General features: G+C 44.9%; 1 protein-coding gene across 1 annotated transcript in view; it reads left to right on the forward strand.

The window, feature by feature from the left end:
• Window positions 1-2,159: 2,159 nt before the first annotated feature.
• The window catches only part of RD2 (Adenine nucleotide alpha hydrolases-like superfamily protein), a 42,198-nt gene continuing 17,473 nt past the window's right edge, over window positions 2,160-26,884 (forward strand). The window contains exon 1 of the mRNA XM_086498915.1: window positions 2,160-2,403. Coding sequence (XP_086355041.1) covers window positions 2,232-2,403 — 172 coding nt within the window. The 5' untranslated portion in view covers window positions 2,160-2,231. The remainder of the gene's footprint in view (window positions 2,404-26,884) is intronic.

Below are 26,884 nucleotides of genomic sequence, written 5' to 3' on the forward strand. Positions count from 1 at the left end.
AGGTAAAAATTTGAATTAAAGAAAGTGAAAATGTTACATGGATCCACAGGTAGGGGGAGGGTCACCCCGAAACGTTAGAGTTTTAGAACTTACTAACTTAGAACTTTAAAGCTTTTAAAGTGGGATTTACAATTTAGGGATCTACAGTTTTAATTTGTAAAAGGCGCTCTAGATCTTAAAAATGTAAAAATTTTAAAGTGGGGTGTAGAGCATAGGGATCTAAAGCTTAGGGTGTAGAGCTTAAGGGTGCTTTTTTAATTCAATTCACTATGCTTATGTTTTTTTTTAAAAGCTTAGAGATGTAGAGATTTTAAAGTGGGTTCTAACTTCAAATCAAGGCCTAAAATTGACGCTTTTTTTTTCAAGGGTTAGGTAATAACTAAAGTTGTCATTTTTGTTGGTTAAAGCTTTATGAAAAGAATTTATCCTTTAGAGCTTTAATCTTTAATTTTTTTTTTTTGAGATTTTAAAGCTAATCCAATGAGGAACTAGAGTTTTTTTTATTAGAAGGTAAAAATTTGAATTAAAGAAAGTGAAAATGTTACATGGATCCATAGGTAGGGGGAGGTCACCCCGAGACGTTAGAGTTTTAGGACTTACTAACTTAGAACTTTAAAGCTTTTTAAGTGGGATTTACAACTTAGGGATCTACAATTTTAATTTGTAAAAGGCGCTCTAGAGCTTAAAAATGTAGAATTTTTAAAGTGGGGTGTAGAGCATAGGGATCTAAAGCTTAGGGTGTAGAGTTTAAGGGTGCTTTTTTAAATCAATTCACTATGCTTATGTTTTTTTTTAAAGCTTAGAGATGTAGAGATTTTAAAGTGGGATCTAGCCTCAGATCAAGGCTTAAAATTGACGCTTTTTTTTGTCAAGGGTTAGGTAATAACTAAAGTTGTCATTTTTGTTGGTTAAAACTTTATGGAAGGAATTTATCCTTTAGAGCTTTAATCTTTAAAGATTTTTTTTTTGAGATTTTAAAGCTAATCCAATGAGGAACTAGAGTTTTTTTTTATTAGAAGGTAAAAATTTGAATTAAAGAAAGTGAAAATGTTACATGGATCCACAGGTAGGGGGAGGGAGGGTCACCCCGAGACGTTAGAGTTTTAGGGCTTACTAACTTAGAACTTTAAAGCTTTTAAAGTGGGATTTACAACTTAGGGATCTACAATTTGAATTTGTAAAAGGCGCTCTAGAGCTTAAAAATGTAGAATTTTTAAAGTGGGGTGTAGAGCATAGGGATCTAAAGCTTAGGGTGTAGAGCTTAAGGGTGCTTTTTAAAAGAAATTCACTATGCTTATGTTTTTTTAAAAAGCTTAGAGTCGTAGAGATTTTAAAGTGGGATCTAGCCTTAGATCAAGGCCTAAAATTGACGCTTTTTTTTTTGTCAAGGGCTATTTTGCCTATCAAAATATGTGCTTAAAAAAAAACTCATGTCATTTGACATGCTAGAATCTCAAAATTGCCTATCATTTTTTGTGTTTATATCTTTAAGTTAACGATATATATGGAAAATTATATAAATTGATTGCATTACACAAAGCATATAAAAGGGTACTTCAAAAATTGCATCTCAAGAAGAAAATTTTATCAGGCTTGGCATGATAAAATACATTATGTTTGTGTTTATCCTATCAAAACACCACTTTGATACTCTTCAATCCTTCATCGTGATCAACATTTATGGTGTAATCTGTAAATCACTTTCTCTATGGATCAATATGATTACCATCCTAGTAGTTTTTTGTTTCACTTTCATGTTCTTTATTAGTTTCCTTAATTTGGCAGGCCTTGTGATTTTATCACTTGTTGGCACTGTCTGCTTGCAGGTAGTGATATAGGGGTGATGCCTATCAATTTGTGTACACATTTTTTAGGCTTTCTTTTAAGCTATTTTTTAGGTCCCTAATAAAAATAGATTAAATTTTTCTCTCTGTCGTTCAAAGCAGTCAAGAGTCTTTCTCTCTCTGTCTCTGTGTGTGTGTGTTTCTCTGCTTTGCTCTGCCGATCAACGCAGTCAAGAGCTCTCTCTCTTTCTCTCTCTCTAACAACAGGCAGTGCCGCCGTCTACACGCTAGTGTCGGCCTTGTTTTCATTCCATGTGAAGTTTAAGCATTTCTTTTCATGCATGGGAACCAAACTGTGAAACTCATCGTGTGGAGGCCATCTATCTAATATATACTGTATACATCAAAGTCAAACGCAGTTGGCTGCTCACGAGTCTTTCGTAGGATATGGAGCAGAACGATCACCATCACCAGCATGCTCATGATGGGCATCATGACGGTGGGCGATCCATTCTCGTAGCAGTGGATCACTCCCTTCACAGCAAGCACGCTTTTGACTGGGTTGTCTCCCACCTCTGTCGCCCCCATGACACCCTCCACCTTCTTCATGTGCTTCCAGGTCAGCCATGGCACCTCTCCTTTTTTGCATGATGCCGTTTTATGCAGTGTTCAGAGCGAGAGAGAGAGAGAGAGAGAGAGAGAGAGAGAGAGAGAGAGAGAGAGATTTTCTTGGTGGAAAATTTTGCACCAGGAGCATGGCAACAAGGAAATACAGACTTGGCAAAAGCCATAAAGCCACATGTGCCTCGGAAAATGAAATACCAAAGAGGGGACCGTAAAATTATCCAAATTTTTAACCACGAATATGAGGAATTGAGCTGAACAGCTTTGAACCTAGATTAGAGTGAAGAGAAATCACACATCCCATTAGTCCTAGGCTATTTGTGACACCCTCAGATTGGCATTGGCATGGACAATCGACTGCGCCTTGAATGATTGATTATGCACTAGGGTAGACAGGGGTGCTCACTAGTCTAAGAAATTTGTCAAGGCATGAATAGGCTGACAAAGGTGCTGGTAGCAGGTTTGCTAGATTTTTCCAAGGCTAAGGGTTGGCTCTGGGTGTAGTAGCGTGTCCACGGAGCACATTGAGCCCGTGTACATGTTATACATCTGCTACTGTTTTGTGCCATCTGACTCCTGAATGCATTTTTGTTGCCATATGACCTAGGTCTCATCTATCAAATGAATTATTCTTCTGCAGTGTACATGGCGTTCATGTTCTCTCTTCTCTTTCACTCTCAACATATTATTAGAGATATCGTGGTTATTCAAGGGAGTCCAAGCGCTGGTATTATAGTCTTTATTGCGATTAGTTCTCTTTTTAATCATGTGATTACGTTCATTTAGACGTGATCCTCTATTTACCGACTTACCCGGAAAAGGGGGCTTCTTTTCGGCCCGCATCTCAACAAACACTGAACATGCTCATTTGCATGATGCCTCTTTCGATTGTCAAAGTAAAGGCTACTAACTTTTTTATATTTTGGATCACAAAGAGCACTCGCCATGCTTAGTCTGGAGGTGCTGGTTGGTTATTTGCTGTAGAAATTAGTGGATTGAGGCTGACATTCTTTTCCTGCGGCTCCCCACGACTTGTTTTATGTAGTGTCTGCTCTCATGATGGAAACTTATATTATTCTCAATGGTTCTTCTAATGCCAACGATTGATGCCGCTCTTTCAAGGATTTGGGCCTTTTTCTTGGAAGGTAAAACTTGTTCTTATCCTTGAAGGCAATGACCTTGCCGAGACAATGCCAAGATTGTTTTTAAGTAATTTGTTGTGTCCCCATCAGCCTATCAATCCAGATAATGAGATGGTTTTTGGTCCTTTGTTTGATCATTGCCAAGCTGTTCTTATGGATTCGACATGAGAGATGAAGTTGCTCATCGATATCTTCTTTGAAGCACTTGCTGCCATCATAGGAAAAGAAAGACTAGGGAATAACTATAGACCACACTGTCGCATGAGAGGACTAAGGGAATTTTGAGTAATGAGATACTTTATAAGTATCTTCAAAATTTTCTTAGTTTGGCACCTTTTAATGCTTTTGAGAGTTTCTATGGCAATATGTGCCAAGACAAGGAGGAAAGTTTATCATGAAAAGATCTTAGTGGCCGTTGTGAGCGTTAGTATAGAAACATCAATAATAGGTAAGTTGATTGAGGAAAACATGATATTTTTCTAGCTAATTGTATTTTCAAAACATAAACTATGGTGCCATAAAACCCATATGTCATGATCAACAACCCACTGAAGTTCTTCGAGGATGTGGATTTTTTTAATACTATTTTGCTACTTTTGCTTAAATGCATTAGTACATCCACTTTGGAGGTTTGCCATGACCAAATGGTAAGACACTTTACCTATTACTTATTTTTTCTAGATAGATTTTTCCTTTAGCGTCAAGCTCAGGTAAGCATGAGAACAAATGATATGCTGAACAAGAGTATCAAATGTTTCCCAAAGGCCGTGAAAAGAAACTTTTATGTCTTGTTAGCTATCGAACTAGTGCTAGAGGGCTCCCTATATAGGGTACCTTCAGGCTTTCAGTTGTGTTATCCATCTGCAACTATCGCCAGTTGTTTGGGTTCGCATCTCTCTCTCTCTCTCTCTCTCTCTCTCTCTAGCATTCGTGATCTCTTGTGTTAGTAGATTGCCAAAGGATCTCTCCTCTCTCCTACGATCCACCTTTTGCAAGAATTGCCTGTCACGTGCACATGGCTCAGCGTGCACGTGGACATGATTCATCGACTCTCAGAGCCAGTTTTCCCCTTCTTCCTAGATAACATTGTCTAGAATCCTAGGAGGATTATTATCGGCAATTTTGTGAGCCTATTCATAGGACCTGCATGTCTGGACAAGTTCATTAGATTAGGTTTTCCAATTTTGGAACCCTCTTGCATAAATGGTTTGTACACGCGTTTTGATAGATGTTATTACACTACGGTGGGCATTTGACATGACGTGCATGTAGTTCTAGGTTAGAGGAATTTAATGAGCCATTCTTCGCGGCGATCGGATTCCTGGGTGGGCATATGTGCGACCGTTTCATCCAAATTGACCCTCTCTGGCCTAACTTTTTATAAATCATTTTTATGATTTACTTGTTGGGTCTGGTGGACAGCTTGCGCTACCTAGCCCTTAGCAAATTAATAAGGCCTAATCCTTATCTATAAAGGGAGCATGAAGGCGAGCGTTTTTCATAAGTTCAATCTAGCGCTAGTGGAGTGCAGAGCAGAGCCTAGTGTTTTGCATCACAGATTCCTACCGTTTTCAGCCAGCAGCAGAAAAGTGGCGTTTTTGCTTGGAGATGCTAGATCAGCCCTAGTGCTGTAGCTCCCGGCAGATTAGCGAGTGTTTTTTGCTTTCAGCCCATCCTTGGAAATAGAACGGCTTGGATCTGTCTTCGTTGGCATCGAGCCTCCTCGTGAGTGTTCCCTCGCCGTCATCGAGTGCTCCATTGCTGTCCATCATCGGCATTGTCGAGATCTACGTTTTTAAGCGCTTCATTCCTCTCCCATTGGGAGAGCCATTCAGCCCCACATCTACCCCTTGGTGGCCATCCACAATCCCACATCAAGAAGCTTGAAGGATCCAAAGGTGCATCAAATCAGCCTCGGAGGTGCCTCGTCTAGAGGAGTTACCACGACAACGATCATCATTCGAGTCAGTAGAGTCTGCACTTGAGGTATTGCATGCGTGTACATTCCATTTATGCAATCTAAAGCAAAATACCACATCGGCAACGGTGTGGGTGCCCTTGAGAGGGTTGGTTGGGACCCCATCTGGTGTCATTCTCCTCTTTTCTCTCTCTCCCCCTCTACACATCTCTACCGCACTCTCTCATTCCCTCTCTTCAGGGAAAAGTAAAAGGAACCATCGTTCAAGCTAAAAGGGATCACTAATGCAAGGAAAGAAAGAAAGGGATTTTGTGGAAGTGTAAAACCTAGATCTTCACCATTTCAATTTCGCTTCACTTGACATTGGTATTAGAGCTTTGAAGATTTTACACTAATCCGCTAATCTTTGGAATTTTTGTTCTTTGGAGTGTTAAGAGTGTGTATTAGCGTTTCGGTGAAGGATGATTCTTCCACTCAGGGAATTGCAGGACTTGCCATTGCGCATAGGACTGTGCGCCTTGAACGTGGGTAATGCAAACGGTGTATACAAGGGGTTACAATTGTGGTGCGCCTGCGAGAGGGTAGTTGACTTGGTGTGCGCGCTCGACCGCCTCGACATACAGAAATTCTAGCATCCTTCTTCGACATGACAGATCGCATTGTTGCTCTCGCCAATCTTCCCACGAAGGGCAGCATAGGCTGGCCGGTAACCTTCGTGGCAAGGCATCGTTGATCCAAGAGGCAATCCATTGTTTGCGAGTAGATGCATCATAACCATCCTTGTGTTTTGGACATTTCCACATCACCTAGGGGAGCCTCTCTCTCAAAAGTCGCCGTGGAGGACATAATCTAGAAGAAACGTCATCCAAGACCATCTTATCGCGTGCATGGAGTTCGATACTAGTACCTCACCTTAAGCAGGAGGGGATGTCATGTGCACATGACTGTGTGCCACATGGACATGTTTTATCGACTTCCAGAGACCGTTTTCCCCTTCTTCCTAGATAGGAGTGTCTAGTATCCTAGGAGGATTAGTACCGGCAATTTTGTGAGCCTATTCGCAGGACCTGCATGTCCGGACAAGTCCATCAGATTAGGTTTTCCAATTTTGGAACCCTCTTGCATACATGGTTTCTACACGCGTTTCGACATATGTTATTACACCACTGTGGGCATATGACACGACGTGCATGTAGTTCTAGGTTAGAGGAATCCAACGAGCCATTCCTTGCATCAATCGACGGATTTTCGGGTGGGTAGATGTGCAACAGTTATTTGACCCCCCCTGCCTTAACTTTTGAATAATCAATTTTATGAGTTATTTGTTGGGTCTGGTGGAGGGTTTGCCCTATCCAGTCCTTAGCAGATTAATAAGGCCTATTCCTCACCTATAAAGGGAGCATGAAGGCCAACGTTTTATATAAGTTCAGTCTAGGGCTGGTAGAGTGCAGAGTAGAGCATGGTGTTTTGCATCACAGATCCCTAGCGTTTTAAGCTAGCAGCAGAAGGGTTAGCATTTTTGCTTGGAGATGCCAGATCAGCCCTAGCGCTACAGTTCCAGCAGATTAGCCAGCACTTTCAGCTTTCAGCCCATCTCTCGCAACGGTACGTCTTGGATTTGTCTTCGTTGGCATCCCGTTGCGGTCCTGTACTTTGGCAGCCCATCGAGCCTCCCCTCGGCCATTCCCTCGCTGGCATCGAGTGCTCCATTGCTGTCCATCATCGACATCTGCATTTTTCAGCCCCTCATAGTGCAATCCAGCCCCACATCTATCCCTTGGTGGCCATCCGCAATCCCTCATCAAGAAGGATCCGAAGGTGCATCAAATCAGCCTCGGAGTTGCCTCGTCTTGAGGAGTTACTGCAGCAATAGTCTCCATTCGAGTCAGTAGAGTGTTCTTGAGGTATTGCATGTGTGCACATTCTATGTACGCAATCTAAAGAAAATACCACATCGGCAACGGTGTGGGGGCCCGCGGGCCCTTGAGAGGGTTGGTTGGGAACCCATCGGGTGTCATTCTCCTCTTTTCTCTCTCTCTCTCTCTCTCTCTCTCTCTACACATCTCTACCGCACTCTCATTCCCTCTCTTCAAGGAAAAGTAAAAGGAACCATCATTCAAGCTAAAAGGAATCACTAACGCAAGGAAATAAAGAAAGGAATTTTGTGGAAGTGTAAAACCTAGATCTTTACCATTTCAATTCCGTTGCACCTGACATTGCCCCATCTCTCTCACCCTCTCCTAGTGTTTCTGCTTTATGTAAGTGTTCATAGTAGGAAAAGGCAAGAATCAATCAGCCCTGTTTGTGCAGACCAAACAAGGCTTTGTGAGCTGCCCTTGTATCCCTCGACGGTATCCTTCATTGCTACATGAGATTGGGCTGATCAAGTTTGAGATCTAGGGAGTTTTTTGTGTGAGCGCAGGCTGCTGTCCAGATTTGGAGAGAGTTGTCATTGTCGGTAGTGGCCATGTTCGTCATTGGATTCTGCTTTTCCTCTTGCCACTTTGAAATGGTATCAGAAACGTGGTGTGGTCATGAGTCGATTTGACGATTGGAACAAGTTTTAGGGGCTGATTTTTCACAGCAAAGAGGAGTGTGGGCTGGCTGCCTCTGTTTTTTACCTACTTGGGACTGATTTGGTGCTATCGTGGGATGACCTTTGTATTGTGCAGCGGAAGTGATTGATGGTGAATGCTCAGGATGAGCAAGTAGTGAGGTTCCTTCATGAGATAGATGTGCAAAAGACAAGAGAGAGAAGAGATACTGATTGAAGATTTTGTGAGTGATAGGGAGAGAAAGAAGACTAACATTAGTGTCAAAGTCGACGATGCGGAAGCGTAGAGACCAAGGGGGGAGAGAGAGAGAGAGAGAGAGCGAGAGAGAGAGAGAGAGAGAGAGAGAGAGAGAGAGAGAGAGAGAGAGAGAGAGAGAGAGAGAGTCTCCTGAACCAATCAACCTTTGGCAATGAATAACTGAATGTATATACAATGGAGGCAAGGGGCTGCTTTATAGCAACCTCAGTAAATTGCCCAACCCCAAGACTTTGACAATTAAGTAAAATAAATACCTAAAAGCCAAACTAAATAATGGGATCACATTGGGCAGTTCACTTGAGATGCCTAAACTTCAACACCCTCTTTGCAGCTCATAGTGGACATCAATAGTGAGACCAAGTCGATGAAGAAGCTACCATGGACACCTCGGTGTTGCTCTCCTCAACTTTGTACCTGAAGTAATGCCATCTTGAGCATGGGTTGCTGTTGTAGAAACTTTGAACTGTAGACTATACTACGTCCAATAATCTCCATTCGTGAACTATGAACACATCACGTCCAAAATATAAAACTCCAAGATAATGAACTGTTGGAACACATCCTGTCCATGATCCGGCCAACAACAATGGATTGGTGCACTCATCCATAGTGTTTTAGATGTCTGATTGGCTCCCTGCCAGATGCATGTGCATTGAACTCCGACCTACGGGTCTAAACACCAATAACTTGAACTCCAACACAAGGGTCCAAATTAATTATAGGGAGCATTGCTTGCCCCGCTCTGCCACTCACAAGCCTCTCTCTGGCTGAAGCTAGTGGTGACACCGATTTTCATGTGACTAGAAGGCGGGAGTCCCTGCCAGTGTAGTCACCACCACACAAGCAGCCTCCTTGCTGTCCTTCCATGAGTCACTATCACTGCTTTCCTCCTATTGCTTGCTTTTACCTTTGTCCTTTGTAGAATCTCTGTCTTTGCCTTTGGATTTGCAATCCTTGGTCAGATGACCACGCTTTCCACATTTATAACAACGGTACTTCGTCCTCTTTTTGGAATCCGAAGCAGCAAGTGCTTCACCATGTGCTTCCACTATCTCAGAAATCTGAATTTTGCCTTGAGTTATCAACATGGTTTCCTCCTCAATGAGAAAAGAGCTGAGATCATAAAATTCCAGCTTTTCCTTCGTGACTTGTAGCCGAAGTGTCCTAGCCACTGTTTCATACCTTGAGGCAACTTCGCGAGAACCAAAGCAACTAACTGGTTACTCGTCAGTGCACTCTTCATAGCCGATAGTTGATCATGAATAACTTTAGTCTTCATAAGAAATGATTGCATGGAACTTCCTCGGGGAAAGTGGATGGCAAACAACTGTCCAAGAAGGGTGACTGCTCGCATCATAGAATCCCATACCTACGAGCTTGAACCACATTTTGTTGGCAGTCTTCAAGGTCTGAATAGCTGGAGATAGGTCCTTTGTAAGAGATTCCGCAATGGCTGACATTACCTTTGCATTACCCAATTGACACACGATTTGAGATATCCGTCATCTTGAAGGCGGGTGTACCTGTTGTGGGAATCCTGTGTGGGACGAGGCTTCGAGTCGTCGACAACAGTCGCATAATCAAATTCCAATGAGCGTAGTTATTCCCGTTCAATTTGTCGCTGGAGCTTGAGCAAGGTGGGGCCATGGTGAAGTTGCGAGATCTTGAACTCTGGGAACCTTCTCGCACTCCAAAGTGTAGCCGCACGAACCAAGCCGCAAAAAATTCAAGCCACTTCCCAAGCCGGTCCAATCGTTTGCAAGTCCCAATCGGCACTGCAAACTCCGTTTTCCCTCTTTGGAGTCCGAGACTCCAAGGTCCGTCTCCCAAGCCGCACAGACTTCCTGTGGGAGCCCTCGAACAGATGAAGGCTCCACACAATCCCGCTCCCAAAACTGCTCCAAACCTCCAAGGACAACGCCCTCCTCAAGTCCTCAATTGGCATGAAGCCTGCTCGACTAGGCTGCAACACTCTCTCACTGCTGCCCTTGTCTATCTATCAGCTCCAGCCAGCAGCGTTTTAAAACGCTGCTGTGAGCGTTTCAAAACGCTGAGCGCGATGAGGAGCCAGAGCTTGCTGCCGGCAGCGTTTCAAAACGCTCGCTGGCAGGGGAGTTCATGCGCCAAGGGGAGGACGACCTGTGCGTTTCAAAACGCTCATTGAGCTGATGTCCGGCGCCGCTGCACTGCAGCGTCTCAAAATGTAGGAGGGGAGTGACTTCATGGGCTGCAAAGGGGAACTGCCGGCGGGAAAGGGAGGGCAGCGTTTTGGAATGCTGTTGCAGAGATATGCTTGCGTCGGGTGCTCTTCTCTTCTCTTTGGGGGTTGCTCCTTTACGCCAAGGGCTTCAGGCACGAGCTTCACCAAGACGCTCTGATACCATGTCAAAGTCGGCGATGCGGAAGCGTAGAGACCAAGGGGAGTGAGCATGAGAGAGAGAAAGAGAACGAAAGAGAAAGTCTCCTGAACCAATCAACCTTGGCAATGAATAACTGAATGTATATACAATGGAAAAAGGGGTTGCAAACGCTAGGGCTGATCTACAAGGGTTATGGAAACGCTATGGTGCTGATGGAAAACGCTAGCATGTTGAGGTACTACAGGCACTTGGTGCTTGTACTAAGTGTATTGACTTATGCCTCAAGTGGTGTGTCACGAGACTCTGACAACCACTATATATATTTGCTGGTTTCTTTCCCTTGATTTTTATTTAATTTTAGGACCCTCTTGTTAAAATCACAAATGCTCGGACATTGTGTGGCCAGTGTGAAAGGGCGGTTGGCTGAGAGTTTCACCCGCAAGAGTCAAGGCCAAGGAGCCACACAAGATGGTTGGGCCGATCAGCACTGGAATCCGACTAGTAAAGAAGTGGCTAGGCTTAGTTAAAGTCATTTAGGTCCCGCGGCGGCAGGACTTTATAACTTGGTGGGTACTAGGAATTAAACCAAAAAGAGCAAATTGGACACATGGCAGTTAGAGAGCAACCTGCAGGTCAACACATGCTCCAGAAGTCTCATCCAAGAGGGGGCGCCCAAAAATGAGGTTGGAGGCTGATTTTTAAAAGTGTGCTCCACAGTGTGCGCGTGTGAGTAGTAGGTGATCACAGCTTTAATAGAAAGCTTGCCTTCTCCCTTGTCTCATGCAGTGCGATGATTTGCTCTCGCGCATCTCTCTCTCCCCTTTGCACATATGGTAATGCCCTCTCGTTGGGCTTCTCAGATGACCATGTACAGTTCTGGGGGTTTTATGCACGTTTGCCAAGGCAAGAGCCTTCTGTACAGGAACCAGATTAGCTAATTGCTAATTTCCTTCAAGTATGCACAGTTCCATCGCAAAGGAATGCGAAAACGGAGAGTTTTCTCGCGTGAAAACTCGTCCGATCTACAAGGGAACTGTCCCATTGCATGCAAGAGCTCTTGACTCACACGTAGACGTGTTTGCTCCGCTCAAAATGATGCGAAACAGTGAATTTGTCACAAGACGGGAACCACGTGCCAATAGAAAAGAACAGATTGAACATACTTTTAGCACTTCAGTAACAACTGAACCGAGAGAAAGAGACGACACGCGACATGGAGTGGTGGAATTCCACCCCAGAGAGTATTGGCCCCAAACCTTGGCGCCCCTTTTGGTATTTCTTTATATTGCATGAACACAGTACAAGCCGGTACTCTAGACTCTGCACCTTCTCTAGGAAGCATGCCAGAGAATGAGCCCTAGCCTCATATTTACAGGCCCTAGGCCCCAAAAGCAGTTTACATGAAAAGCCTTCAAACTCAAAAGCTTTCGGTCCAAAAGCAATGCCAAAAAGCTGCCACCGTAAATCACGGAATTTCGTACAACTGCCATGTCAGCACTGTCACCACGTTTTGCAAAAATTTGCCATGTTAGCATTGTTAGCGCAAAATCCGGAGTGTCTGTACAGTTGCCACGTCATCAGCTTTTGCGTGTGTGTGTGGGTGGGTTTTGCTTTATTTTAATTCCTTCATGTGACTGGGGCCCCATCGGACGGTGTCCGCATAAGTTGGTAGGACTTCTTCTTCTGTTACTTGTTCTTCTTAGGGTTTAGGCCCCTCGGCTGAGATTTGCAAGTTGGCTCCATTCTTCAGGCTTTGACACGTCAGTAGTTTGTGACATCCCCCCTTCTTGAAAGAAAGTAATCGTCTACGATTACAACATATCTGCAAAACAACTCAAGTTAGCTCAAAAATTCTGAGGGTCATTCCGAGGGACATTCCAAGGGACAATTAGCTCGCTATTTTTTTGTTAAGGACTTGGCTTCTCCTCTCGGCTCTTTTGATCAAGGAGTTGGCTTCTCCTTTCGGCTCTTTTGATCAAGGAGTTGCTTCTCCTTTCGTCCAGTTCGGAACTCTTGATATGCTGGCGTAGTAAAATTAGCCATCACACCCAGACCACATTGATCTTCCACGGGTGTCTTGATGCACTAAAATTACATACCCAGGCAATCTCATCCAATTAGGAATATTCAGTAGTTGGCACATCACAATGCAACACAAATGCTCACATATGCATGTTACAAACACAACAATCAGTGCCGCTGAGCACTCCTCCAAGACAAACGGTATGCTGTATGAAGCTACTCAACGACTATCTCGTCACTCCCCCCGGCAAATAACCTAAAAAGGTCTGGGCCATGAGCTCAGAGGACTGTACAACCAAACGCTCCCCAGACCGCAGTCTGCGTCGCTTGGAGGTTCAAGTATACAACTAAACACTCCCCAGGCATCTGCCTACATCGTTCGGAGGTTTTCTAGTATACAACGGAACGCTCCCCAGACATCGGCCTGTGTCGGTCCGAGGTTTTCAAACATACAACGAAACACTCCCCAGGCATCGGACTGCGTCGTTCCAAGGTTCAAACAATACCAAAACAATATTTCTCACTTCTCCACCTGGGAGTAAAATCACCAATCATTGAAACCAATATTTAAAACCAGAGTCAAACAATTCAAATCGGCACCAAGACAGGTTTAAAACAGATAGCATCCATTTCAAACAAATTTCAAGAATACTTTCTCAAACAATGTTCAAAAGTATCTAACTAGAAAACAACTAGAGAGGTCATTCAGGGCTTTGTTCGGACAACCGAACTTTGAGGACAATTGGCTTGCCCTTATGCATCATGGTGATGGTTCGATTCCGAACTTGGAGAGTTACATCATTCTTGTCGTGCCAGGGCATGCCCAAGAGAACGTCGCAATTGCCCAACTTCATAATGTGGAAATCAGCTTTTCCATGATAATCTTGTATAGTCACCGGAAGAGCACCAATGAGCGATACCACTTTCTGAGTTTGCCTCGTGGCTAGCTCAGCTTCAATTTCTCCTCCCTTTGCATCATAATCAAAGTGCATCTGCTTCAAGAATTCTGGATGGATGAAGTTCTCCATAGCTCCGGGGTCAAGGGTGTCACAAACTGTTGACGTGTCAAAGCCCTGAAGAAGGGAGCCAACTTGTAGATATCGGCCGAGGGGCCTAAACCCTAAGAAGAACAAGTAACAGAATAAGTCCTATCAACTTATTGGAACCCCGTCCGATGGGGCCCCAAGTGACATAAAGGATTAAAATAAAGTAGGATCCACACACACACAGAAAAGACTGGCGGAGAAGCTGATGACGTGGTAGTTGTACGGAAACCCGAAAATTTCGCTGACTGATGACGTGGAAGAGTGTACGGATTTTCGCGTTTTGCGCTGGCTACTGACGTGGCAGTTGTACGGAATTTCGTGATTTACGCTGATAGCTTTTTGGCTTTGCTTTTGGACCAGTTGCTTTTGAGTTTGAAGGCTTTTTATTGTAAACTGCTTTTGGGGCTAGGTCCTTTAAATATGAGGCCATGGGCTCATTCTCGGGAATGCTTCCTGGAGAAGGTGCAAAGTCTGGAGTACCGGCTTGTATAGAGTTCAAGTAATATAAAGAAATACCGAAAGGGGCGCCAAGGTTTGGGGCCAATACTCTCTGGGGTGGAGTTCCGCCACTCCGAATTGCGTGTCGTCTCTCTCTCTCTCTCTCTCTCTCAATTCAGTTGTTATTGAAGTGCTAAAAGTTTGTCCAGTCTGTTCTTTTCTATTGGCATATGGTGCCCTTCTTGTGATAGTGGTATCAGAGCATCAGGCGTGTGCTTTTCTGATTCTATTGGCACGTGGTGCCCGTCTTGTGATAGTGGTATCAGAGCATCAGGTGTGTGATTTTTTGAAAGCATACCAGTCCCACAAAAGAGCAAACAGAGCAAACCAGAGACTTATGGAATTTATTTAAGGTATTTTCGGTCCACGACCCCGGACTTACTAGCCACTCCCACCCTTACTTCATCGTGCATCGGGCGCGCTTCCGTCTTCACCGCTCGTCTTATAGGGCATAAGCCATAAAGATCACTTGCAAGAGAAGGATCTAGATTTGTTTCGAGTCACTGTTTTTCTCAGAAGGAGTGCCATGCAGATGTTGATGTCTATAGCTACCAAACCTCACACTTTCAAGGACTTGGCAAGGTTTTAAGAAAATTTTTGCCCGAAGTTATATGGTTTTTGACGTCTTCTTTCAAAGTGCAACTTTTGGTAGAGTGGGGTATCCTAAAATGCTTGCCATGGAAACCCTAGTAGATTATATCTTAAAATTTTTCAACAACTCACAGTAGATGTCCCTTCACGAGCAGATGACCTTGGAGGTCCGGTGTGGCTGCTATATCTTGGGACCACCATCACCGCCAAAGAAGACACTGTCTGTCCAAGAGCTATGGACCATGCTGTGCCTGGCTACGACCTTATGGAATGAACCTAACCCTAATTTTTGGTGCACGTTTCAGGATGGAAAGTCAGTCGACTTTTCGATCTCGACTGATGTCGAGATTGCTTTTTAAGTTTGAAATCTGTTTGAGAACTTGTTTGGTGATCCTGTTGGAATTTGTTTGAAATGGATGGTATCTGTTTTGAACCCTTTTTGGTGCCGATTTGAATTGTTTGACTCTGGTTCTAATATTGGTTTCATTGATTGGTGATTTTACTCCTGGGTGGAGAAGTGAGAAATATTGTTTTGGTATTGTTTGAACCTCGGAACGGTGCAAGCCGATGCCTGGGGAGCGTTTCATTGTATGTTTGAAAACCTCGGAACGACGCAGGCCGATGTCTGGGGAGCGTTTCGTTGTATGCTAGAAAACCTTCGAACGACGCAGGTCGATGCTTGGGGAGCGTTTGGTTGTATGCTTGTAAATAATTGTTGTTGTGACTCCTGGCCCGGACCTGGATGGTTATGCGGGAGGAGTATTAAGAAGTCTGAGCAATGGTTACTCTCAGCACCTCCAAACGATGCAGGCTGCGGTCTGGGGGGCGTTCGGTTGTAAAAGGCCTCTATATCTCCCGGCCTGGACCTTTTTAGGTTATGCGGGAGGAGTGATGAGGTAGTCGTTGAATATCTCCCAGCCCGGACCTTGTTAGGTTATGCGGGAGGAGTGTTCATTGGCGATTTTATGTTTCTATGTCTCGTAACATGCATATGTAAGCATTTGTGTTGCATTGTGATGTGCCAACCACTGATTATTCCTAATTGGATGAGATTGCCTGGGTATGTAATTTTAGTGCATCAAGACACCCATGGAAGATCAGTACGGTCTGGGTGTGATGGCTAATTTTACTACGTCAGAATATCAAGAGTTTGAATCTGGACGAAAGGAGAAGCTAACTCCTTGATCAAAAGAACCAAAAGGAGGAGCTAACTCCTTAACAAAAAGAGAAAACTGATTGTCCCTCGGAATGACCCTCATAAATTTTTGAGCTAACTTGAGCTGTTTTGCAGATATGCTGTAATACTATGCATGATGGAACTGATGGTTATATTGTCTTGTGGGTGGCTACCATGGGTCTATACCTTGCACTTTCCTTTAAGGGTGAATCTGGGCTTATCTTGGATTCATCTAGGTATATATAATCGGGACGATTACTCTTTTTCAAGAAGGGGAGATGTCACAAACTGCTTACGTGTCAAAGCCCTGAAGAAGGGAGCCAACTTGCAGATGTTGGCCGAGGGGCCTAAACCCTAAGAAGAACAAGTAATAAAAGAAGTCCTACCAACATATGGGGACCCCGTCCGATGGGGCCCCAAGTGACATAAAGGATTAAAATAAAGCAAGACCCACACACACAAAAAAAAAAGGCTAGCGCAGCAGCTGCTGACGTGGCAGCTGTATGAAAACTCGGAAATTCCGCTGACTGATGACGTGGCAGATTGTACGGATTTTCGCGTTTTGCATTGGCTGCTGACGTGGTAGTTGTACCGAATTCCGTGATTTACGTTGGCAGCTTTTTGGCTTTGCTTTTGGACCAGATGCTTTTGAGTTTGAAGGCTTTTTACTGTGAACTGCTTTTAGGGCCTAGGGCCTTTAAATATGAGGCCATGGGCTCATTCTCGGGCATGCTTCCTGGAGAAGGTGCAGAGTCTGGAGTACTGGCTTGTACAGAGTTCAAGTAATATAAAGAAATACCGAAAGGGGCGCTAAGGTTTGGGGCCAATACTCTCTGGGGTGGAATTCTGCCACTCCGTGTCGCATGTCGTCTCTCTCTCTCTCTCTCTCTCTCTCTCTCAGTTCAGTTGTTATTGAAGTGCTAAAAGTCTGTTCAGTCTGTTCTTTTCTATTGGCACGTGGTGCCCGTCTTCTGACAAAGGGCTTTCAAGCCGTTGACTTTTCCATAAGCTCTGCATAATTCATTAAAACTCTCGAGGTGTATACCATAAATATCGGGTACTAGTCCAATAGCAGGTCTAGCCCTTTTGGTCGGAGGTGGCCCCGGGGATGTGGGAGCAGAAGGTTGCACTGAGAACGTCGAGGCTTGCTCAGGACATGTATTGAACGTATGCCCTGTTTAGAAACATTCGAAGCATCGGCCTTCTTGTAACAAGGCGTCTCTTTGACGGTGTGTCAGACGAGGCCGTTGAGGTTGGTTTCACCGGATTCTTGAGAATTTGTTCGTTGTTGCCGAGAGTTTTGGTTAGTGGCCGGAGGTTCTTCTGTGGTAAACTCCAACTTTCCCTTCATGAGCTTGTAGCCTACCGCAGCATGGTCCATAAGCTCTTGCATGGTAGAGACTTGTTTGGAGAGACAATATTCTTGCAATGGTGATGGTAGTCCAATGGTGTAGCGCTCGCACTAGTCCTCCAAGGAAATGAACTTAAAGAAGGACACCGGAAGATACACGTCGAGAAACCTTTGGTTATAGTCGTCCATGGTTCAGGTGGCAAGCATTTTCAAGTTGCCCCACTCTGCCAAAATCCGGACTTCAAACATCGGAGTCATGTAACTACGTGCAAAAACTGTCTTGAAAGCTTGCCAAGTGTTTGGAGCATGCGGTTGTGTCGCAATTGAACTCCACCATTGCATAGCATTATCTTTAAGAAATCCCGTTGCTCGAGAAATCTTAGATTCTTCTATATAGTTGTAAGGTGCAGCGGAAGTGAATGTTGAACTTTGCTCAAGATGAGTGCTCCGAACTGTGCTCAAGGTTCCTTTTACTTACGGAAGGGAGAGCCTTCCGTTCCTTTAGTGAGAGAGTGTTCGTGAATAAACACTGTGAATGAAGGTGCATGAGACTGAGAGATAGAGAGAGAAGAATACAACACCAGAATGTTGTCAAAACCCTCCTTCGAAGGCCCACTCTCTATGGTGAGAGTGGTCTACTATTGATTGCACAAATCTCTACAATGCTTTGGACTTGTCGACGACGACAAGACGGGCTGAAATTTGATGCTAATGGCTAAAATCTGCAAATCTTTATCTGCTGAATTCTGACTCTATGTCGGTGACGACGACGATGACCACGATGCGACGACGACACGCTGAAAACGCAGAGCTGAAATCCGCGTTTTCTGGGCTGAAACTGCAAACTACGCTGGACCTGACCGTGCGGCGAGCATCTGCTGGGGAAGGTGAGATCTGCGATGTTTGGGACTTCTACTGCGGAGTCTTGATGCTGAGAATTGAAAACGCTGGTGCTAACTGAGGTTCTGTCGCGATGAATTTGCAAAACACTGAGTTGCTCTGCTGACCCAAGAACTCTAGGGCTGAATTTGGAGTCTGTTGCAAAAACGCTAGGCTTCTGTTGGTCTTGTTGTCGCCGGTGCTGATTTGCAATGCAAAACGCCAAGGCTCTGCTGTTGGTGAAAACGCTAGGCTTCTGCTTGGCAAAAACGCTAGGTATGCTTGGGGGGGGGGGGGGGGGGGGGGTTTCTTGCTGAGAAGGTGCCTGTTGGATGTCTGGTCCCTACTGCCTCTTCTGCCAGATTGTGCTAGCGCTAGCTTTACTTATATACATGCTTGGTAAATTTGCCCTACCTAGTTCCCAACAAAAGGCACTTTAAAATAATAAGTGAAAATTGGCTAAAATAGGGAAAATAGGTCGATGCATTGTAAAAATGCTCCTGATGGGTGATGGAAATCTGATGATCATGCTGTGTGCAACCAGAGGATATGCAAAGTGTCTGGACATGCACAGTTTGCGAACAGACTCACAAAAGTGCCAAATCACTTCCTATTCTAGACTAACTGAACTGAACTGAACCCTTGTCATGAAGGCTTGTCCACATACACATAGAGTTAGATGTGTCACGTGACATCCCCTCCTTTTCAAAGTGAGGTAGTGGTACCGAACTATATGGCGTCGAGGGAGATGGCCAACAACGTTTGAAATCTTGGAAAGTACTCTTCGCCGGCCCACTTGATGCGTGGTCATGCGATACTTGAACTTCATAAAGGTCCGTAACGCTTGCTTCTTTTGGGCTGCGTAGAAAGAGAGTCATCTGTGGCTCCTTCAATGCTCCAACTTCGTCTATAGTCATGCATCTACCTTCTTCAAGAATCTCTGAGGCTGAAAATTCCTGAAACCACTTCCAACACAAAAACATGAACATAACCATTCTATGTAAAGTGACTAGAAAAATTATAGTCTTCTTAAAAGACTGTGCATGCAATGTAGATGAACATATAGACAGAGTGCCAAACTGTTCATCAAACACACGCAAACAGTGGATTCGAAACTTGTCTTTCTGATCTTAATCTATCAATTGTGGCAAATCACAATGAAAATGCCGATACTTGATGCTCAATCCTTCTTGTGCTCTTTCGGATACTGTGTCATGCCAAGGAAGAGACATGGAATGTGAACTCCTTGGGTGCAAGCATTTCATCTTTTCATGAGTAATCCACATACATCCGTGCTCATTGATGAGTGAATCGTGTTCATCGTGCAATATGGCATGCTTGTGAAAAGGGATCACATAAGGACGGTGACTAAAATACACGAAAGCATCACGAATGAAACACTCGAACAATGCGTGCTGACTAATCATTCGAACACATAATACTTCCTGTGGGGGTTCTTTGGACCTCGACTCGAGTGTAAGGTGCCGCGGAATGAATGAATGTATTTTCTCAAGATTAGTGATCTTTATTGCTCAAAGTTCTTTTTAGTTCTTAGAGAAGGAGAGAGCCTTCCGTCTTGTAGAGTGCTATGATCACGAACAAAGTGAGTGGATATTGTGCGTGCAAGTGAATGAGACTGAGAGAAGGAGAGAGAAGAGATACGACACCCGAGAGGTTGTAAAACCCTCCTCCGAAGGCCCCACTCTCGTCGGCGAGAGTGGTCTACTTTGATTGCACAAAGGTGTACAATGCGAATGCAATGGACTGATGCAATGGGACTATGCCGATGACGACGACGGCGACGGCGACTTGGGCTGAAATCTGGGATCCACTTTATGCTGAATTTCTTGGACTGTTTCGGGGTTGGAATTCTCTGTTTATGGCTGTCTTTAAGGGCTGAAAATGGGGGCTATACTGGGGATCCTGCTGAAGATGAAAATGCTGATGTTAGGCTGCGTTTTTATGGCTTTAAGCATCTGCTGAAAACGCTGCAATAATGCTGCAAAAACGCTGATATCTCCTGCTGAAAACGCTGCTGGAAAACGTTGAAATCTGCTGCTGTTGTTGATGATAAAAAATGCTAACCCTGCTGATGTCTTCCTGGCGTTAGTAATGGCTGAAAACGCTGAAGTGTGTCAGGAGAAAAGCTAGCTTCAAAAGCTTGCTGGCGATGCCTGCTTGGGATGAAAACGCCAGGCAATGGTAGTTGATGGCGAGGCTCTACTGTGGAAGGAAAACGCCAAGAGATGGGGGAGTATGGCGATGGTCTACTGCGGGGGGGGGGGGGGGGGGGGGGGGGGGTTTACTGCTGAGAAGTTGCCTGTTGAGCGGGAAGCTCCTGCTGCCTCTTCTGCCAGAAAGTGCTAACTTGGGTTTGCTTATATATTAAAATTGCCCTACCTACTTTTGTTGGAAAGTCACTTAAAAATAATAAGTGAAAATACCAATAAATAGGAAAATAGGCTAAATGCACTGGAAAATTCCCCTAACTAATGTTGGGATGTGTCACGCGACATCAAGAGCCAAGATCGGTTCTTCGTGATTGATCGAATCTTCCTGTGGGGGTTCTGTGGACCTCAACTCGAGAGCTAAGATCGGTTTTTCGTGATTGATCAAATCTGCAATGAGGTTAGCTTCATTAGACAAAGTATCAACTAAACCATCATCCTTGTGAACAATCACATCTTTTTCTTGCAAATCATCATGCTTGTGAATAATCACATCTTGATCATGCAAATCATCATGCTCGTGAATAATCACATCTTGATAATGAAAATGCTTGTCATTATCATCCAAATCATGTGTGTCATCATTATGAGCCAATTCATCATGCTTATCATTATCATTCAAATCATCATGCTTATCATAATCATGCAAATCATGCGTGTCATGCTTTGAAAAAGAAGAGACTGAGAGAGTTTCCTTCTCTTGATCCTTTGTATTTTGCGCCTGCACATTAGAAAAAAGTCGCAACAACTCTTTCATGTGTTGGTCGCTCATCGCTTTCCTTGATTTGTTCTCGCGATCAAATTCTGCTCGTCTTTCTTTGGCTTCCAAGCGTGCTTGCTCACTCTCATGCTCTATGGTTGCCATTCTTTCTTCGTATTTACGCTCTATGGCGGCCATTCTTTCGTCACTTTCTAGCTTCTTGTCCATCATCATCTTGTCGAAAGCCTCCATAGTAGTTAGTGCAATCCTTGGCGTAGATGGGGAAGGGGGAGGAAAAACCTCCTGGTGGGGAAAATTCTTCTTCACCACATCCATGCTCATCACCTCCATGCGAAGTATCCATTCGTTTCGGGTAATGACCATACACTGAAGTCTTGGGTTCTTAAGTTCACGAGGAACTTGAGTTCTTGAGGTTCTTGAGGGTCTTGCGGTTCTTCTTTAGCTTGCAATCTGTGTTAGAGAAGGATCTTCTCTTCACTCGAGCTCCTCTTTCCTGCGGGCGCACCCCTTGGCGGCTTGTGCTCACACCAAGGTTGCTTTTTCCCACCTCACGTCGATTGGCCGGCCGCTAAGTGCACGGTCCGCACTCAATGAGTGAAAATAGAGACAAGGGGAGGCTGGACAAGCCCTTCTTTCTTGGGTTTCCTGTCACTCTTCAAAAACACGATTAGGAATTGACACGCCCAAGAGGTCTTGGGTTACGTGCGATTGCAACAAGCAAAAAAATAAATTCTTGTGGTTCTTTCCTTGAGTGATACAGAACACTGCCAAAGCTTTGATACCAATGTAACATTGTAAGGTGCTGCGGAAGTGAATGTTGAACTTTGCTCAAGATGAGTGCTCCGAACAATGCTCAAGGTTCCTTTTACTTACGGAATGGAGAGCCTTCCGTTCCTTTAGTGAGAGAGTGCAAGTGATTACAAACAAAGTGGATAAATACTGTGAATGAAGGTGCATGAGACTGAGAGATAGAGAGAGAAGAATACGACACCAGAATGTTGTCAAAACCCTCCTCCGAAGGCCCCACTCTCTATAGAGAGAGTGGTCTACTATTGATTGCACAAATCTCTACAATGCTTTGGACTTGCTGACGATGTCGACGACGACGAGACGGGCTGAAATCTGAAAATGCTAATGGCTGAAATCTATAAATCTTTATTTGCTGAATTCTGACTCTATGTCAGTAATGACGGCGATGACGATGATGCGACGTCAACACGCTGAAAACACAGATGCTGAAATCTGCGTTTTCCGGGCTGAAACTGCAAACTACGCTAGATCTAACCGTGCGGCGAGGATCTGCTGCAGGAAGGTGAGGTTTGCGAGGTTTGGGACTTCTACTACGGAGTCTTGATGTTGAAAACTGAAAACGCTGGTGCTAACTGAGGTTCTGTCGCGATGAATTTGCAAAACACTGAGTTGCTCTATTGATCAAAAAGCTAGGGCTGAATTTGGAGTTTGTTGCAAAAACGCTAGGCTTCTGCTGGTCCTGCTGTCGCCGGGGCTGATCTGCAATGCAAAATGCCAAGGCTCTGTTGTTGGTGAAAACGCTAGGCTTCTGCTTGGCAAAAACGCTAGGTATGTTCTGGGGGGGGGGGGGGGGGGGGGGGGGGGGGGGTTCTTGCTGAGAAGGTGCCTGGTCCCTGCTGCCTCTTCTGCGAGATTGTGCTAGCGCTAGCTTTACTTATATACATGCTTGGTAAATTTGCCCTACCTAGTTCCCAACAAAAGTCACTTAAAAATAATAAGTGAAAATTGGCTAAAATAGGGAAAATAGGTCGATGCACTGTAAAAATTCTCCTGATAGGTTCTGATGGAAGTTTGATGATCATGCTGTGCGCAACCAGAGGACATGCATCTAATGGAAGTGTCTGGACATGCACGGTCTGCGAATAGATTTAGAAAAGTGCCAGATCACTTCTTATTCTAGACTGACTGAACTGAACCCAACCCTCGTCATGAAGTAGCTTGTCCACGTACACATAGGGTTAGATGTGTCACGTGACAATAGTTCCCCAAAGCATAGATGTTGTCGAATCGCTATAGGAACTGCAATGCTTTCTTGCGATCTTTCACCCCGGAAAAAGTGGAAAATTTGACTGTCATGCCGCCATTTTTGAAATCTTTAGGTTGGTTAGACGCATATCCAGGGTATTGATAATAAGGGTATTCGTATGGGCTCCAACCATTGTAGCTTGGTGACGGGGGTGGTGGAGGTGGGGGCAATGGCGGTGGCAAAGGCGGTTGCACTGGATCACGGTCAGATGCTGCACGATATTCCTGAAGACTCCCTTGATCGGAACAAACGGCTGAGAAGGTTGCCGGTTGGAAGCTCTCGTACTTTTTGATGCCGGAGGAGGAGGTACCACCTAGGGCATCAGAGGGGGTAACATGTAGTTCAAAAATCGTTGAAAACTTTACAGCATCGGAAGATTATGCTGGGGATGCTGCAAAAGAATGTCGTGAAGCTTGTTGAGCAGAAACTGCAAATATTCTGTTGAATCCATGAATTCCATGTCTTGGGTTCTTTATGGCTTATGCCCTGTTAGATAGAGCGATGAAGACAGGAGCGCGCCCGATGCGCGATTTAGTAAGGGTGGGAGTCACTAATAAGTCCAGGGTCGGGACCTGAAGATACTTAAAGTAAAATTCCAATAGCTCTGTCTCCTCTTTTGTAGGACCGGTATGCTTCGAGAAAAGCACACGCTTGATGCTTTGATACCACTGTCACAAGACGGGCATCACATGCCAATAGAAAAGAATAGATTGAACAGACTTTTAGCACTTCAATAACAATTGAACTGAGAGAGAGAGTCGACACACGACACGGAGTGGCGGAATTCCACCCAAGAGAGCATTGGCCCCAAACCTGCCTCTTTCGGTATTTCTTTATATTGCATCAACATAGTACAAGCCGATACTCCAGACTCTGCACCTTCTCCAGGAAGCATGCCAGAGAATGAGCCCTAGCCTCATATTTAAAGGCCCTAGGTCCCAAAAGCAGTTTACATGAAAAACCTTCAAACTCAAAAAATTCTGGTCCAAAAGCAATGCCAAAAAGCTGCCAGCGTAAATTATGAAATTCCGTACAACTGCCATGTCAGCATTGTCAACGCCTTTTGCGGAAATATGCCACGTCAACATTGTTAGCGCAAAATCCGGAGTGTCCGTACAGCTGTCACGTCATCAGCTTTTGCGTGTGTGTGGATGGGTTCTGCTTTATTGTAATTCCTTCATGTCACTGGGGCCCCATCGGACGGGGTCCCCATAAGTTGGTAGGACTTCTTCTGTTACTTGTTCTTCTTAGGGTTTAGGCCCCTCGGTTGGGATCTGCAAGTTGGCTCCATTCTTCAGGGCTTTGACACGTCAGCAGTTTGTGACAGAGTTATAGCATGCTGTATTTTTTTGCAGGTTTAGGGTTTCGTACCTAAACGGCAAGATATTGCTAGGGGAGCCTCGGGAAAGCCGTCGGTGCTTGTCATAGTAACAGGGAACGCGCGGAACGGAGGGTAACCGTATCGAAACGGCGTTCCAGTCGATTCTGGGTGCCGAAACGATGTCGGGAACGGCAAAACGTTCTGGAACCAGAACGTAATAGCGGAACGGGCAGCCGGAATTGGCGGATGGAACAGGCAGCAAGATTCAAAAAAAGTAGCCAATTTTCTATATTGAATTTTCAGCTGATTCCGGGCGTGGGAGAGAGTGAGAGTAGTGGCCGTTTGGGGGAGGTTTCAAACCTCTCAAGACTCACATGGGGGGGGGGGAGGAAGGGTCCTTTTGTCTTTAAAAGCTATCAATATGGCTCAAGTGGAACGGGCAACAATCAATATGGCTCAAGCCTCAAGCGCCATCAATATGGCACAACCTACAAGCTTCATTGGGGGGGAATGTGGGTATCCTTCCCACTCTCTCCTAGATGATCCAAACCCTCAAGCTCTCAAGAGTAAAAATCAGGCTCCCCCCATGACATATTTTAGGTTTCCCGTTTCAGCCCCCGTTCTCGTTCCGCTGTTTCGGGGCCCCCCCGTTCCGGAAACGTTTCGGAGGCCCCCGTTCCCGTTCCCGTTCCCGTTCCGTGTAACTATGGCATTGCTTGTACATGACAATTTAGAGAGATTTCCCGCAAGGAATCTCGTCTAATTCCAAGGGCAAGTGACCCTATAGGTGCGGGAGCTCAAGGGCTACCCACATGAGTGACTGACACACGAATCGGAGCGCAAAACAGAGATTTACAGCTTGCTGTAATTTTTTTGCAGGCTTAGGATTGTGGCCAATTTTTATGCCTATAGGTCCCAAGAGCTTCGGGGAAGTTACGGAATCACCGAACAGGCGTTTTGGTGCAAACTGGAGGCCAAAAACAAAGATTTTAGCGTGCTGTAATTTCACGCCAGGTTTTGTAAAGTGCTCTAAAGTGCGTGGAAAGTCACTGTTTACTTGGGATTTTGTCTGTGGAGACTTCTACTGATGTTATGGTACCAAAATCCAGTTAGAGTAGGGGAATTTCAACCCGATAAAAGTGGGACAGCTTGTAGAAGTTTACAGGTTTTTCTCAAGTGCAATAAGAATAAAGAAATACGGAAAGAGGTGAGGGCCTTTGGGGCCAACGCGGTGTCATTGTCTGCTTGGAAGCATTCTAGCTCCCAGGCCGTGTTTTGTTTGAGTGTAATTTCTAGCCACAGGCTTATTCGTGAAGTTCCTTTATGTCGTAAAGTTTAACAGTTCAAAGATCAGGTGAAAGCTAAAGTCTACCGCCCTACAGGCCGGTTTCATGGTTCTGTCGCGGGGAGAGAATCACTTTTTCCTCAAGAAGTGAGCCTTGGCTGGTTTCGGCGAAGACACAAAGCACAAGAACTTGGAATCACACTATGGTTGACAAGACAAATGACGCGAGGGAAGAGGGTTCCTCTTTGCAGTACAGACAGGTTGTACCTCTAGTGTTCGGGGTTGGTGAGAGTTCACGGCCACCATTGTCTATGCCTTTTGTTTGATTTAAATGCTCCACAAGGTCAAGTGACACAGTTGGTTGTTGCTGTGAATGTGTTTTCTCGGTTGGTGCAGAATCCTAGGTTTATGGAATTTCTACAAGCGTCACCAGTGTCACAATAGACAAGGAAACTGTGTCATGCAATAGAGCTTGTTGAGGCTCAAGCCCAGGTCCCTTGTGCATCCCGGGGGGGGGAGGGGGGGTCCTTTTGTCTTTAAAAGCTATCAATATGGCTCAAGTGGAACGGGCAACAATCAATATGGCTCAAGCCTCAAGTGCCATCAATATGGCACAACCTACAAAGCTTCATTGGGGGGGAACGTGGGTATCCTTCCCACCCTCTCCTAGATAATCCAAACCCTCAAGCTCTCAAGAGTAAAAATCAGGCCCCCCCCATGACATATTTTAGGTTTCCCGTTCCAGCCCCTGTTCTCGTTCTGCTGTTTTGGGGGCCCCCCGTTCTGGAAACGTTTTGGAGGCCCCCGTTCCTGTTCCGTGTAACTATGGCACTGCTTGTACATGACAGTTTAGAGAGATTTCCCGCAAGGAATCTCGTCTAATTCCAAGGGCAAGTGACCCTATAGGTGCGGGAGCTCAAGGGCTACCCACATGAGTGATTGGCACACGAATGGGAGCGCAAAACAGAGATTTACAGCTTGCTGTAATTTTTTGCAGGTTTAGGGTTGTGGCCATTTTTGATGCCTATAGGTCCCAAGAGCTTCGGGGAAGTTACGGAATCACCGAAC

Source organism: Adiantum capillus-veneris, chromosome 24 (assembly GCF_014529385.1).
Source record: "Adiantum capillus-veneris isolate H3 chromosome 24, ASM1452938v2, whole genome shotgun sequence".
Lineage (NCBI taxonomy): Eukaryota > Viridiplantae > Streptophyta > Polypodiopsida > Polypodiales > Pteridaceae > Adiantum > Adiantum capillus-veneris.